This window comes from Sabethes cyaneus, chromosome 3 (genome assembly GCF_943734655.1).
Source record: "Sabethes cyaneus chromosome 3, idSabCyanKW18_F2, whole genome shotgun sequence".
NCBI lineage: Eukaryota > Metazoa > Arthropoda > Insecta > Diptera > Culicidae > Sabethes > Sabethes cyaneus.
In genome coordinates this window covers 235,809,130-235,826,249 of record NC_071355.1, presented here as the reverse complement: position 1 = coordinate 235,826,249, position 17,120 = coordinate 235,809,130, and the positions used below count along the sequence as shown (strand labels likewise).

The following is a 17,120-nucleotide window of genomic DNA, read 5'->3' as shown; positions in this document are numbered from 1 at the left end:
AATATCAATAGTCATCAGATTTTTTTTTTGATTCATAAATCTATTGATAAGAATTACCGAAAGGAATTGCATCGCTGGATCTCGATAACTGTTATTCTCAATTCTCAAAACAAACTAAATTTTATTATTCCACAAAATCAATTGATCGCTGTATTGTTCCTTTGGTAATTCACGCACTGAAACAATTTAACATAAAAGCGTCATTTTATAAACCTTTTTACACTTCTAAAGAGTCTAATACGAAATGAAATCGACTGAAAGTTAAATACAATTGTTTTTTGTTTTGATTATAGTCACTTTAACCAGCTTGGGTCATTCGTGACTTCTGCGGGGTTGGGATTTGAACCCGGGTCCACGGCGTGAAAGGCGTGAATGCTAACCACTACGCCGGGATTGATCCCTTAAATACGATGTATAATTGTTGCTTCGTTCACTTTTTTTTTAATTCTAAATCATATGCTCTTACTGTTGATTTATTAGCTTGATATTCAGTTAAACCGAATATGCTCATAATCCGTTAACATATGCAAAATGTATTCTTCATTTGACGATTGGGAAGTGGCAATTTAGTGAATTTAGTGCTTAAACCTTTTGTTAACCTGCATCTTCTGGCTACGCATCCGATGTAAAAAGGAATAAAAATGATTCGTGTTTGTTTCATAAATTTTATATGAATGAACGAATGAATGAAATTAACGAATTTTATTGCTTGAGTTTAGGTTGATTAATAAGTTGGGCCTATTGATTGGTTATTTTCTGAAATTGTAAACCTCCAAAATGTTTAATAGCATTGTTAGATGTGGCGATTCCAATGAAGGTAACCACGTGTTTGTTTGAATACGACAACGGTGCTGCAAAAAATCGTACTATGATCATAGCAGCCAACGACATGGCGCATACAATGCGTTGCGGGTTTTATATGGAAAACTAATTTTTCGAGTTTTCCTATCTTCCGAGTAAATTTTTCAACTTTTCTCGCCGTAAAAACATAGCGGTGGTGGAAACGAACAGAATAAAGAAAAGACGGCTCAAATCGGACGCTCCGTTCTCAAGTGATGCGCGGTCGAACTTTTTCACTTCCATTTTTATATATAAGATGCAGAGCCTCTTTTGTTTGCGCGAATGTGTAAAATTAAGTGCTCGAGTGCATTTATACTTTATGAATTTCCATTGGGAAAGATTTGGTTCAAATCCGGTTATTATTGGTTATCATAACTTGGTTCAACGCGCGAACTTCTTAGCTTACTAAAAAGGAATGCACTTCGAATCTAGTAAGTGCTGCTTCTACGACCCAGCTCTTACCTAATTTTCCACTCTTTTTCTTTCACGTCTTGTCCCGTCTTAAGGATTCGTTTATTGGAAATACTATCGTTATAAAAAATATTATGCCTTATATCATGCTTTTTATTTTCAAACACAACTAAAATAAATTACGATAACAATTTCTACAACCTTATATCTGGAGAACGAATTAAACCTGAAATGTGCAGCATAAAATAGTCACAGTGTAGTAGGGTAAAACAACAAAAAACTTTAATCAAAAATTTTCTTCATTATAGTAATTAGCATGGAGAGAATTAATTCGAGTCAATTTCAAACAATTGCAAGAAAGCACCAGTAGTATAATGTCAGGTTGGTTTTCAAACCAATCAACCGTCCGTAGTCAGGTCATTAGCATTATCTTATTCCCATGAATTCCTGGAACGACGCCAATTACAATTATGATAGCTTCTAAAGCCATCATTTCAATAGCTTCAGGAATCTATGATCTACAAATGGGCATGAATTCAATTATTACTTCAAACTCATCAGCTTTCGCTTCGACAGCTCTTCAAATGAACCACCACGCTGCTGTGTGTCATCGGTCGGGAAGGAAGGTTCTTCCTCTTTCAAAGCTCGATTTTTTTCTTCATGTTTCTGTGGGCTTTGGTGGAAAATGAATACATTAGTCGAGTACCATTGAAAGGACCACATTCCCCGGTGCTGCTTCCGGAGAATCCGGCGACAGCGAATGGTACCTACCCATTAGAACGCTGATAATGATGTGTTCTACCCAGCGGAACAGCCATTCGTTTTTATTCGCGACTTGCTTGCTTGCTTGCTGTAATGACTTGCGTATGAATTAATATGTTAATTTGCGGGAGGGAAAACGCAATGACAAAATTTTTATGAAAAACGACACGCTGCTGATTTCGATTCGGTACGTATTTGTTTATTAATTCCATTATCTTCCTTTCCATCCTTACAGCTCATTCTCGAAATCAACAGCGAGGTAGCGCTCTTCAGGGACCTTCTGATACACGTCGGACAGGCGCGGGATTGCCCGGAGCTGCGAGAGAAGATCCGAAAACTGCGGAGATCCTGCGTGGAAGCCTGCAAACACACGGCAGCGTTGATATTACCGCAAATACGAACGTAAGTAGAGCTGCTAGCAATTTTGTTGCGTCGTCTCTTGCCGTGGCAATGAACCCGACTGACGACGCGACAACCAACGAACGAACGAACGAACAGTCAAGTGAGTTATAATGAAAAGCAAACTGATGCTGCTGTGGGACATAGGGCAATGCAAAGGTCGAGCATAAAGTCACTACAAGTTACGACACACTTTACAGCGGAAAGTTTAAATATTTAACTAGATTTTTTTTCTACACAAGGTCGACCAAAGCCAGTGGATCGGCCTTGCCAAGTATATTCCTTCCGACGAAGTCGGGACACGATTCTAGATGGCTTGGTCTTTTTTTTTATTTTTTCAACTTTTGCGTCTACATCCCTGTCTATCCGGCTGGCTGGGCTTCTAGAGCTGGCCGTGGAATGACAACAGCGGCATACGGCTGCAGCAGGAAATGGAGCACCGCCGCCGGAGAAGACAATATTTCACGCGCGGCGAAAAAATTATAACGACGACGACGCCGTCGTCGTCTCGGGTTGGTATTCCGTTTGTATAGTCGCCGTGAAGCATTTCTATAAATTTGTTCGCACGCAGAATTTCATTGCTGATATAAATTTCCTGTCAGTCAAACCACATGGCCCATTTGTCGCATTTTTCTCGTATACATACAGCTTAAGCGGGCGTATTAAAGGCATTGGTGTACATAGTCTTTAAGCCTCTGCTAAGAAATTAAATGTCAACCATAGAACTGCTGTAGATTGTTGCAAAAGCTGATTTCATAGAGAATATCCAAATATTCAAATATTTGGTTCCCGTATAAATTGACCGTAACTATTTCAATCTGCGATTCTTTTCAATAACGAAAAGAAATTGAGCCGGTTAAGCGAATGATAACGGGCGATGAAAGATCGGTTTGAGCCTGGCGAAACGATTAATTCCAATTGCTACTGCCAACAATCAATGCAATTGCAGCCAACGTTTGTTCAAAAATGACCAGAATTGATCAACAGAAAAAAAACTTTCTTCCATCAGCATAATGGAAAACGGGCTGGTACCGAATGGCCGAAACACAATTGACCGAATCGCGAATGGCCGAAATCCAAATGGCCGAATTTCAACAACAATTACAAAAAAACGAAATTTCGTTTGGTCGAATCACAAAAGATCGAATTTTTTCGGAATGCCTAAATAACTATTCATACAACAACATAATTAAAAGCATTACAATACTTTTCATCATACACAGGTCATACACAGGTCTGCAAAAAAAAATTTTTTTCAGATGCATGAGATATTTTAGGTGAATTATATGTTTTTTGGGGTGCTAAACCCAAAACTGATTTCCGTTTTTCTCCATCACGTACAGATTTTTTGCAAATTATGCTTCTTATATGGAAAAGTCACAAATTAGGTGGAAAATTATTATCACAAATTCGTCATAAAAAACCTAAATAAGATCTTTTTTGATTATTTTTGTAAATTTTTACATAATACACACAGAAAAAATACTACTGGGCTGAAATTATTTATCTTTACTATTTATTTTTGTCTTCAACACAGGGTTACTGTACTCACGTACGCCCACTTACGCACATTCAACTGCAGTGCCTCACAGAAGACAAATCTGTTAAAAACATGTATGAACCATTTGTAGAACTGAATGTAATCTATAATTTTGCTGAATAGAGTAGTGCATTATTTGTTCCATTTACAATAGAAACGGCTTTTAAATCTTGCTATATAAATAGAACGTTTGTTAGCACTATGGATAAAGTTGCAACATTATTACTGCGTAAATACAAAAAATAATGGAATACTCAATTGAGAAAGATTATAGATTGCATGCAGCTCTACAAATGTTTCATATACGACTTTTATCGAATTTGCTTCTATAAGGCAATACAGTCGACTGAGCGCAAGTGGGTGTATTTGAGAGCACCAAATCTGCTTTAAAATAATATTCTCCGTAGTTTCTCCATCATATATGGTTTTCTTCCAAAACATGGAAGGGTTTAGATTAATAAATACAATTCTGATGTAAAAATTAGTTGTTTAATATAAATTACATCAGGGATATTTCTACAGCTTTATGTCTAAAACCAACTTTCAAGATTATTCAACAAGTATTGCTTGAAAACGTGACGTGATGGGCAATTTTTATTATTATTTTTGAATTCAGCAGACAAAAATCTATAAGAATCAGTTGAAAAATCCTATGCAGTTTTTTTGATGCAGACCTGTGTAATTAATACAATAAAACATGAATTGGTAAACAGTTAACAAATAACTGTAATCGAACAAAAAACAAAATAAACAACACAACTGTTTACTATAGACTTTAGAAGATTGAAAGTTCTTTCCTCCCCTAAGCGCAAATGAATTACGTTCATTATAAGGTGCGAGACTTATTTACCGCGTCAGTAGCAAATCTTTCCTAGATGATTCAAGACGAGACGACCACAGACTGCGGGTGCCGTCGGTAGCACCAGCGACTGCGGGGGAACTGCCACTTCTATTTAGGAGCTTGCATTTTCCTAGGTTTACTGACTAGTAGGTATTATTCTTTAGTTAAGTCCGTACGAGCGGCAGCGAGTAAGAATAGCATGAACCCAACGTTTGTGCAGGATGAAGGCCTTGAATATTTTCGGCCGAATATGACTTTCGGCCATTCGTGATTCGGCCATTAGATCTATTATGTCATTTGATATTTCGGTCATTTGAGATTCGACTATTCGTGGTTTGGCCATTTTCGTGTCGACCATTCATAGGTAATCCATGGAAGACCACATACGACTACATCTTTGACGACACGGAAGAAACTCGACTGGCAAATTTTGCATCCACCATACAGTCATGACCTTCACTATCTATCCGACAACTATTTAACACATTTATCCAGGATTACCTACGAAGGGCCGAAATACAAATGGCCGAATCACGAACGGCCGAATCACAAACGGCCGAATCACAAAAGGCTGGAACACGAATGGCCGAACGTCATATTCGGCCGAAAATAATCACGGCCTTCAGCCTGCACAAATGCTGGTTTTTTTTTGTCAGGGGGGACTTAGACTACTTTGCTGGATAAATGCGCTGCCGCTCGTTTGGACTTGGCTAAGGGACAATCCCTGCTAGTAAAATGCATGCACCTAAATAGTAGTGGTTCCTGCGGGGGGGGGGGCTGCCCCCTCCCCCGGAGAACCTGTACCTGAGCAATCCACCGAATCATTGTCAGGATTTGGAAGTAAGAACAAATAGCGGAGGAGTGCTTGAATGGCCCTTATTTACACTATTTTCAAAAAAGGATATCGACCGATCGTCTGGAGTGTAAAAACTATCAATGCTGATAATGCTAGAACATGGTTTACCGACGAAATTAATTACGCTGATTCGTGCAACGCTGGCGCACGCTCTGTCCGAAGGTACTTAGTATTTAACTTACATGCACCTCAGAGTTCTCTTCACAGGATGTTAGTATGAATCAAAACAATTAATTTAGAGAAGGTCTTAAAATATTCTATCTTGGGTTTTTTGAAAAATTCAATTTTGAAGGTTATTTAGGGGTCATCCCCTCTCAAGTGATCATATCCGTTGTAATCGACCACCTCCGATTTCAACCAAATTTGGTATAATTGCTCATTCCAACCCCACATTTAATTTCGAGAAGTTTTGTATGGATTGAACAATCCCCCTTACAATGACATGCAGTGAAAAATGAATATTTTCGAAAATTTGAGAAAAATGGAAAAGAAACATCCTGTGAAGAGAAATCTGAGGTGCATGTAAGTTAAATAATAAGTACCTTCGAACATAGCGTGATGGCGCTTGCTGACGCGTCAAAATCATGCGTCAGAATAGCGGCTGAGACCTCAGCTGCTTTCGTGACGTTGGATGATCCGAAGCAGGGATGCACTCTCCAACCTAGTATTCAACATTTCCTTGCATCGTGCAATACGAAGACCAAACGTGGAAAGGAACGGGACTCGGGAACGGGAGGATCATCACGAAATCTTTCATGCTTTTTAGTTTTGCCGATGAAGTCGATATCATCGGAATCAAATGTAGAGCAATGGCAGGCAGGGAATGTGGGAGCCTAAACGGTGTTGGTGCAGAGGTGGAGCTGGATTGTGAACCATAAGAAGTATTTGAGGATGTAACAACAATGTCCATCCCAAGTAGCAATTTGGGGTTTATTATACTCTTATGATGGTATTTAAGACCAAAATTAGTCATGAAAACCACCACAAGGGTACAATAAAACTTACATTGTTGCTTGGGAAGCCACGTAGTGAAACGACGAATTGCAGCCGTGAATCGGGCTTGCTACGGAGTACGTAGCCAGCTGAAGTCCCGCAGTTTGCAAATTCGCACAAAACTGGCGCTCTACAGAACACTAATCCTCCCGATGGTCCTTTACGGACATGAATCATGAACGCTAAAGGAAGCTGACCGACGAGTGCTTGAAGCTAGCAAAGCCTAGGTGCTACATTCCGTTATTGAAACTTGACCTTCTGTTTTTATACGACAGACTTCGCAGCCAGCTGTTAGTGTACAGGACAATTGCAGGGCCAGTTGCTACGATCCTATTGACTCTAACAGCCTCTCCTAGTCGAGATTCGAACATACGACGACTGGCTTATTAGGCCAGCGTCATACCTCGGAGCCAACTGGGAAGCTTGAGCCTATTGAGCGTAAATTTCTGCGATCGATACTTGATGGCTTAATGGAAAACTGAGTATGGTGTAGGCGTATGAACCAAGAGCTGTATTAAGTATGCAAATATGCTGATATAGTAAAGATAGTACAAAATGGCAGGCTGCGGTGGGCAGAATGCCCTACGAAAGAGTAGCCAAAGCTATTTTCAGCAGAGAACCAGGAAGAAGCCGTAGACTTCGGGACAGACCCCACACCCAAGGATGTGCGCTGTCGAAGACGACGCACCGTCAGCTGGTGTTCGATTCGAAGGGTTTGAAGAACTGTAGCCCAGGATCGACCGTGCTAGAGGACCATAATTCGTGACGTACGATTTTGACCCATCCAGCGTCATACGAATAAGTGTAACGTCATACTTTATAAGCGTAACTAGTTTCGTCGAAAAACATTGTGATAGCATTATTTGCTGCAGTTCATTTTGTTTGACTGAATCGTACGCCGCCTTGTAGTCTACAAACAGATGATGAATTTGCAAGTATAGAATTGCAAAGTATAGACTTGAAAGTTAACTTATTTATAATTGCAAAATCATCAAAAATACTAGATTTTTCACGTTTTTAGTGTTTAAGGACCAAACAAAACCCCATTTTGTATTCTTTTTCTAGAAAACTGATACATTTTTACATAACGTATCAAAAGTTCAGTGATCTGTATTTTATATTTTGTGTATGCATTTTGTAAAGAAATAAAGTTGCGGTAATACAACGGAGCATTTAAGTAGGAAATCCGGCAGCCATACGAAGCTGTCCTTATTAGACCAGTAGTCTTAATTTAGATTTAACGCTGCTCACGAAGGATATTCGCCCCTTTGCCATAAATTCGATATTTTACGGTGAACCGAACATATCGTAAATATGCCGGACGACAGCGAAAACAGTTCTTTTCAACAGTCCCACAGTCACCTGGAACTGAGAGGCCCAACGTGAATAGACACCCAAAACGCAAAGAAAATTGGCGACGATGGAATTTGGTGTAGAAAATGGCTTAAAACAGCACGAGCTACCCAGGCGATCCTTGGCTAGTCGTCACCAATTCGTTAAGCGTTTCGACACACGCAAGTCGGCTTCAACCTAGTCGAGCCATTCTAACCATTCTCTATTTCTGGTACCAGTGGAGTTCTTGAAGAGAACGGATTTTACTGCAATACCATCCGGCGTCCTTACGACGTGTCCCAATTTTTGCCAAGTGTACGATGGGTATCTCTCCAAGTAGTGCATGCAGCTCATGGTTCATACACCAGCGCTGTTGTTTTCTCTGGAGCCTCTTCCCATCATATATTTAGTTTTTGATGCATTTATTTGTAACCCGACCTTTCTAGCCTCCGCTTTTAGCCTGGCGTAGATTGCTCCCGCCATTTTAAGGTTCCTAGTAATAATGTGGAGGCCGTCTGCGAAAGCTAGAAGTTCGTCGGATAACACCTTCAATAACGAATTGAATAATATACAAGACAGTCCATCTACTTGCCGCAATCCTCTGCGCGATTCGAACGGACTCGAGAGTGGTTCCGAATCACACACGTAGCATATCCATCACTCGCTCCTGCGAAGCTTTGATCAACCGCGTCAGTTCGTCCGGAAACCGTTTTCGTGCATTATCTGTCATTGCTGTTCACGCTCAACTATATCATATGCTGCCTTAAAATTTACCAAAACATGATACATAGGTACGTTGTACCCGCGACATTTCTGGGGGGATAATGGAACAAACCACAGCTTCCAACCCATCCTCCGACGGTGTCTCCTCCTCCTAAACCCTTGAAAACCCTAGACACATGTCATCTTAAAGCAGTTTTGTGCAATAGTAATTTAGGTAAAGTGGGTCTCGAGGAATTTGTAGCCTTCAAAGAAACGAATTTAAAGTCGGCACACGTAACTTCCATCCCACACTGTATTGCGTTCATCCTGCAGGAGTGAAAAAAATTTCAATAATGTACTTGTTAGTCTCAATGACCTTCTCAAAAGAGTGATACTTGACAAAAGAGCTCTTGAAAACTGATTGAACTACTCGGTTACTCGGTGTGAAGGTCGACGCTGCTTTAGATATACGAGCATTCTATGTACACGTTCAATTTGTAATTGATACATATTTGATGAGAAACTTTGTGGCCGCCGGAAAAAGGCTTAAGGCTGAGAGAAAAATTCCCTTTCGAATTGATTAAATTTTAATTAAATAAGCACAAACTTGCCGGGATAGTCCTTTTTCGCAAGTCAAAAATGCAAGACAAGGATTTATAATTCTATTAAAGTTGATTTTCCACTCACATGTTTTCTCTCTGGTATGCTATGCTGTTGAGATATTCACACTCGGATAAAATAACATCCAAATCTGAAACAAAGCAAAACAAAGAGACCCAGCAGTGGCAGCGGCTTTTCCATTTTTTGTTTATCAGATACAGTTTCAGTTGAAGGGCTTCATGGGTGAGGGATAAATTTTCCGTTCCCTTGTTTTGGTACAACCCGCAAAAGTTGCCTCAGAGTAACAATTTTCCATCGCCGCTTTTTCCTGCTGTCGGTTACCCACTGCCAGGGCACGCAAACAATGTTCATTCACATCGCAGACGCAGTGTGAAACGGCCATTCCAAGGGAAATGGCGGAACCCGTGCCCTGCGATATGTAGCACAATATTAGCTCATCGCGGTCGACCACAAGTCGTTTCGGCCGCAGGGTAGATAAGATAGGAGGCACAGTACATCAGGCCCTTTGCACGCATAAATGGTTTCACTTTATTTCAATAATAATTTCACATTAAATCGTACGTCTGAAGGAAGCTCCTGTTGTTAGGAGACCGGACCCATTTAACGTCCTACGTCCGTCCGTTGTTTATCGTGAAACATGAACAGGCAAACGGTTCATTCATAATATACTGCCCACGGTGGATTTTACACTGCGGCGACGGGACCGTGCGTACGGTCCGAATCCCGGTCGGAACTGTCGTCGCTTGACATATTGCCAACCCGCGATGCTGGCAGCAATGGACCGGAACAAAGGATCGGCCATTGTGAACCGTTTGAAAGCAAAGTTATTTCACCGACCGTAAATAGCCGCAGCCGGTCGGTGTGCTGTCAGAGCCCAACGAAATGGCAAGAAAAGGTTCTAAATAGAAGATTATTACGCCTCCGGAATGTGTGCTGTTTGGCATGCTGTCCAGGTGGAAGTGAGTGTAATTGACTGCCCGAAGGTATGTGTGTTGTTTGTGAATGGTGGCGAAGCTGTTCAATTTCAGGATAAATTTTTTATCGCAGATGAAATTTGTACGTTTGCAGAACGAGAATAGGAACTGTGAGTCAATTGTATTAAAAATTAACCGACGAATACGATACGATAGAGTTGATTTCTTCCAAGTCATGCACTGGAAACCACGACGTACCGCATAAACGAGGTAGAAAAAAAACAAAAACCATAATAAAAAAACAACCATGCCAAGAGCTAATCGCGGATAAAGCAGTCAACCCTTAAGTGTCTTCCCGTGTCTATAACGACGTTGTTGTTGTTGTTGCTGTTCCTGCTACTCTTGCTATTGAAGTGAGTAAAACCATCAAAGCGAAACCTTTTTCCGCTGTGAATAAGGTAACACTGTGCAGGTGTAACATTCCACTTGATGCGAAAACCGCGTTCATCGTTGGCTTCCTGCCACATAGCTATATGTAGGTAGGTACGTATAGCTACAAGCTACATAACTTTGCGGGCGGCGGTCTTGGGAACCCTCACCATCGGGGTGAGGTTTGTTGACACACCAGCCATCACGACGAGTACGCATCATGTACCTAAGCTTTTCCACTCTTCTCGCCTGGAAACTGGATAGGTACTGAAAGGATACGACACAAAAGTTGTAGTGTTCCTTCAGCAGCCAGCGGTACGTTCTCGACTTCTACTTCTACTGGTTGAAACAGTGCAATAAAAATGTCAGCTACTTGAGCGCGGGTGCATATAAATCCGCAGTTAGCTACTTTAATGTCGGAAAATATAAGCTCCTTATGACCATTGTACGGAAGTTGGCCTTCCCATTAGGTTCACTCGAGCCCTGGGGGGTGAAATTTACAACTGAACCCCGTGAGAAGTACGTTCTACAGTTACAACAGAACATGACGTGCCAAAGCCTGCCTGGGAACTCGAAAGCCACTGCCGCATTATGTTCTCGCATCGCATCTCGCTGGGCGAACGTTAATTGAAGATGCATTGGCCGTGAATGAGCATGTAGCTTAATGAACTACTTTGCTAATGAGGATTGTAATCTGTGTTGCGAAAGTAATACTGATTCCGATTGTGCGGCGAATGATTGGAAGGTGTTTCGTGAGGTTTCCAATATTATTCGTATTGCACTGTTACTTGTACATTACGGTATGCGAATTATTTACGTGGAATGCTGATTACCGAAGCCAGACGATCATTAGTAATCATAAAATCCATTATGGTAAATTATGTTTCCTTATCCAATAATTATTCAATTTTTTCAACAGGCCTTATAATTTATTAATAACGGTGAAAAATACCATGCTATACAGACTTATTTAAATTTTAAATAGATCTACTTTCAATTTTGTCAGCCGGCTCCTACTTTTATTAGCCCCAAAATTAAAAGTAATAATTTTATTAATTTTCTATAACAATAGTTTTAACAATCGACGGAGGGGACGGTAGAAGAAAGCAATGAATCAAAGGTGTTTGTAGTATCCAAACGGCTAGGAACAGACGTGAAGGGGAAAAAGCTGAAATTTAGATAAGCGTGCGTCATTAAAGCAACGCTTAATTAAGTATGTGCTACGTTCCACTTTACCCAAGCTGGGGAATCCGCTGACTAACTGATCGAATTACTCAATCGGAAAACAGATTTAAAATAATAAAAGTCCTTTTCAACTATGTGCTTATAGTATGCAGCAATTAACATGTAATTAGATGGGACGCGAGACCTCCAATTTAAAAAAAATGTTTCGTTTATAAGTTTTTTCACTATTCCAGTGAACTCAATTTTATGGAGATCTGAGACCCTTCGGACCGATTTGAACGATTTCTCACTTTCCACTTCTCGCTTTCCATCACACGCTACTCTTTTTTCATTTCTCATTATTCACTACTCATTACTAAAACTTCTCATTACCCTCTCTTACTACTCACTACTCGCTGGTTGCTGCTCGCTACTTACTGCTTACTACTCGCTACTTGATAATCGCTGTTCGCTACTCACTACATATTCACTACTCGCCACACACTATTCGTTACTAGCTATTCACTACTTACTACACATCTGTCGCTTCTCACCTGATTTCTGAAGAATCATTAAAAAACAAAGGACTACTGGATACTGCTGCGATAGTCACTGACGCTAAACGTCAGTGAGTGGCAGTTGAAAAGAATCGGGCCAAAACTCACATACCGCCCATCAGTTTTCTTTTTGTACTTGATCGTCGTTCATTTCCATAATCCACCATAACTCCGCAACGCCTACACCCGTTTCCACCAAACTTCTCATACGTGTTCCATAGCATGAGGTCATGGAAAGATGAGACAAAGGGGGGCTAACCTCGCAAAGGGGAGAGGTCAAAATATATAAAAATCAGAAGGGTTGTGTTCAAGGCACAACCGCATAGGTTACGCAGGAGTACGTAAGTGTCTGTGTAGCGATAGTAGCATGTATCCATGCATGTAATAATACGATTCTTCATGTATACATGCTCCATGCTGCATATATAGGGTTTGTTGAGACTAGCAGCAGGTTGAGAAAATTCGATTAATTTTAAATGAATGATAATAGCGCCTCAAATTTTACTTCAACATCAAACACTATTTACATATATATGTATTTTGATTTGATGATATCATACTGCAGGTTGAGAAATCCAATTTTTGCAAGTCGTTTTAAACGTAATTTTCTTACGTTTTATTCGTTTTCATGATTTAACGCTACTATATGAGTAAGTTTAAGTTGTTTTCAAAATGTTTAGTACCTGCGCGATCGCACGGAGCCTCCCGCTCCCGCTCGCGCTTGGTGATGACTACAGAAAAATGTTAAAAATTCTTCTGGACAATCCCTGGCTGTATGCAACACATAGCCTGCTCAGAAATATTTGCATGATTCCCATTGTTTCCTTTCCTTTTTTATTTCAATCCACAGTGTAAAGTGTTATGAAAAAATCGATGTAATTTGGCCTCGCTGCTTTGGAATGGGTCGCTAGTTAGTATGCCCAACGCCTCGACCCAGCTTGTTAGCCGATTGTTTACGGGAGCTTGAATCAAATCGGCACTTCGGTATTCTACCTATTTTCTTACAGAAAATGGACGGCGGATTAATGTCCGAGATCATCAATCTTTTTCGAGCAAGTTTCACTTTATGGCATATCCCTTGGCGGAAAGCAGAGGGGGTAGGAGTATCATGCATATGGATTTCAGACCAATAAATCTGACATCAACGCTTCATGAGTTGATGAAGAAAATCTCAGTCAGCTCTCCTTTGAATGTGAATTAACATAGATACCAACACGGTAAATCGTTAATTGAGAAAACGCATCAAGAAACGGCACTTTGTGCTTTCTTTGATATTGAGGGAGCTTTTGATTACACGTCCTTCGTTTCAATTGTTACGGTTCTCTTTCAAAACAGAATCGACCACACTACAGTGCGCTGGAAGCAATGTTTTCGAACAGAGAAATCACATAATCATTGGCAATACGTCGGTTAGGGAATGTCCAGATGAAGGAGTTCCCTCCCCCTTACTTTGGTCCCTGGTGGCCGATGCAGTCCTTCACAAGCTAGTTGACTAAACAGTTAAACAGTGTATCTAACCAAATCCTACAGTAGTTAAGAAAACTCTACTTAACTCGTAATGAACTGCGCACTATCACGAGACCGCCAACTGGACGCTGTTCCACTCTTTATCATTTAAATATCGGCATACCTTTTCAGAAGTTTACTTATTATTCCATACCGTGTATAGAGCTCAGGTCCCGAAAGGTCATTGAATTCATCAACCGTGTAGGATAATTACAATAGACCGCTGTATTTTTATTAAAAGATATGACTTTTTGGCTTCGGATTTCTTATGAAAACTTTTTTTACCGTTTTCGGTACACGAAACGTTCCACGTTTCGAAGGTATACGTCTACATCCTCGGAACATAACAATTAACAATTGTTTTCTTGGTTAAGTGTTGGTATATAAACATAAAATGGTAATTTTTTGACCCTCCATAACTATAACCCTCCACACACATCACAACTAGATCTTCGAAACATCTGCCGGAAACGTAAAATAAAGTTTTCGTAAGAAATTTCGAGACCGAAAAGCCACAACTTTTAATATCAACCGTGTAGTACATATAGTAGTGAAATTGGACACAGAATTATAACTATCTAGCTCCGTGACGGCCAAACTATCGTGACTCCTCCTACGCGATGTGGAGTTGTCCGGTATGAACGCAGGACGAGTCTTGAAATGATAGTTGAATCCGTATACTGTGTAGAGCAATTGGAGCCTGCCTCAAAAGACGATCATTGAGACTGTCACAGTGGCCGTTTAATTAACCCAATGCTGTTGTGGCATACAAAAGTGGCCTCGCTACTTAATCGGCACAGGGCCTCGTGCGTTGTAACTCCGACTCTGTTTTGTACCTTACTAGCTTATACTGAGTTGAAAATGATTTGGGACTGCACTTTATAGGCCCCATATGATAGCGTAAACCGACAAGAGCTTTGGAAAATTTTGGACGAAAACGGCTTTCCGGGTAAGCTTACTAGACTGACCATGGCTACGATGGATGTGATCCAGCGCTGTGTGAGAATCTCGGGTGGATTGTCGGACCCATTCGAAACTCGCAGGAGACTTCGACAAGGAGATGGTCTTTCCTACCTGCTATTCAACATTGCGCTTGAAGGTGTGATAAGACGAGCGGCAATCGAAATGCGGGGCACGATTTTCAATTAATCCAGTCAATTTATCTCCTTTGCTGACGACGTGGATGCTGTCGGCAGAACATTTGAGGCGGTGGAAGATCAGTACACCAAACTAAAACGCGAAGCAGAGAAGATTGGATTGAAGTTAAATACGTCCCCTACTAGCACGGTTGTTACAAAGCTGTTGTGGTAACCGAAATATGACTAATTTCAGTCCTAATCCGGTTGCTTCAACTAAATGGACCTAAAGTGTGCTACTTGGGTCTAAAACGAAGGAACAGATGAAGAAATTATACTGCGCAGACCTTGTCGCAAGACGTTTGGCCAATTAAGTAAGTTTAAAGGCGACATTGAGAACAGTGAACGCTCGATAGTTCTCACAATCCAACTTGTCGTCCTTTTTATAGATCGAGCAGATAACCCCATCTTTCCACTCCTCCGGTAGCTGTTCCGTATCCCAAATTCTAACAATAAGCCGGTGCAGACAAACGGCCAGCTTTTCTGGTCCCATTTTAATAAGCTCCGCTTCGATGCCATCCTTCCCAGCTGACTTGTTGTTCTTTAGCTGCATGATGGCCTCCTTAACTTCGCCTATAGTTGGGTCTCTCCTCTTCCCCGTTTTTGGCACGGTCAAAATCGCTTTCCCCGCCGCCATGGTTCGCCGCCTGGGCACCATTCAGGTGTTCCACCTATCGGTCACCTTACAATCGTCCGTCAGAATACTGCCAGTCCTATCCCGACACATTCTGCTCTTGGCACAAAGCCTTTGCGGGATTCGTTTAGTTTCTGGTAGAACTTCAAGATAGCGCTTCTTCTCCTGGAAGATTTGATTTCGCTGCATCTTCTTCTGTTTGTGTCTTTACACGTTCTGACGTGTGGCACTGCGCAGTTTGGCCGCCCGCGCAGCGTTCTCCTCATCCATCACCCTCCTACATTCATCGTCAAACTAATGGAGCTCTCCACTGCACTGCTGCTGGCTGTTTTGATGATGTTCCAACAGTCTTCAAGAGCGGTTCCGCCCAGCTCATCCTCTTCTGGCAGCGCAGGTTCGAGTAAATGCGTGTAGTTTGCGGCAGGCTTCATTCTCGCTTTTTTGCTCAGAAAATGCTCATTTGACTGCAGCGCCTCAACTAAACAGAATTCGTAAAAGTAGTGTAAAGGGCAATTGTAGAGCTAATTGTTATTTACATTATTGTTGAAGAAAGTATAGTTGGTAGCCAATTGAGCGCTCTTTTTGCTACCAACGGGGTAGAAACACCATAGCGCCGTAAATACAAAAGGTAGAACTATACATTTTTCAACAATAATGTAGATAATAATTAGCTCTACAATCGCCTTTTACACTACTTTTTCGAATACTGTTTCGTTGAGGCGCTGCAGTCAATTGAGCATCTATTGAGCAAAAAATTGAAAACGAACCCTGGTTTGCGGTGACGTCTGGCTGCTTCAGCCGCGCGGGATATAACCGAGGCTGGCGTCGATACCGAATGTTGTTCACAACGGAGAGTTTTGGGCGCATCATAACCATCACTATAGGTAGTGGTCTGAGTCAACGTTAGCGCTTCGACAAGATCTGACGTCGACAATGTCTGAGAAGTGTCGACCGTCGATCAAAACGTGGTCGATCTGTGATTCTGTCTAATTTGGTGACCTCCAGGTATACTTGTTCTATGCTGGAAGAAGTTACTACGGCAACACTAGTTATGAGTTATGATTTATGATAAAGTCAGTCTCATAAACAATCGAGATAAGGAATCACGTCTCTCAGCGAGCTGAAAAACATTGGAAGCACCAGCATATTTTATGCTTTTATAAACTAATATTCCAAAACTAGTGTTGTCAATCCAAGCCTAAGAACAGAAAACTAAAAAAATTGGGGAAAACTAGGAGAAACACTTTTTCAAGATGATGATATTTTGCTTTTGGTTTTACCGGAGAAATGAGAAGTTGTTCGCTTCAACACTATTTGATGATACGGTGAACATGGTAGCTTGTGTATCATTTGTGTCTAGTTTAAAAGTAGCTTTATTGTGTGAAAACAAGTGCTATTAGTGATCTGTTTCAGTGATCTGACGGCAAATTTGGTGAAATTGACAGATAAGTAAAAATTTCGTTGCATACTTTTGATTTATTCT

The 17,120-nt window shown here is 40.9% G+C and overlaps 1 protein-coding gene across 1 annotated transcript in view; it reads left to right on the top strand.

Moving 5' to 3' along the window:
• LOC128741638 (uncharacterized) overlaps nt 1-17,120 on the top strand; it is a 124,655-nt gene that overhangs the window by 80,376 nt on the left and 27,159 nt on the right. The window contains exon 2 of the mRNA XM_053837592.1: nt 2,249-2,415. Coding sequence (XP_053693567.1) covers nt 2,249-2,415 — 167 coding nt within the window. The remainder of the gene's footprint in view (nt 1-2,248; nt 2,416-17,120) is intronic.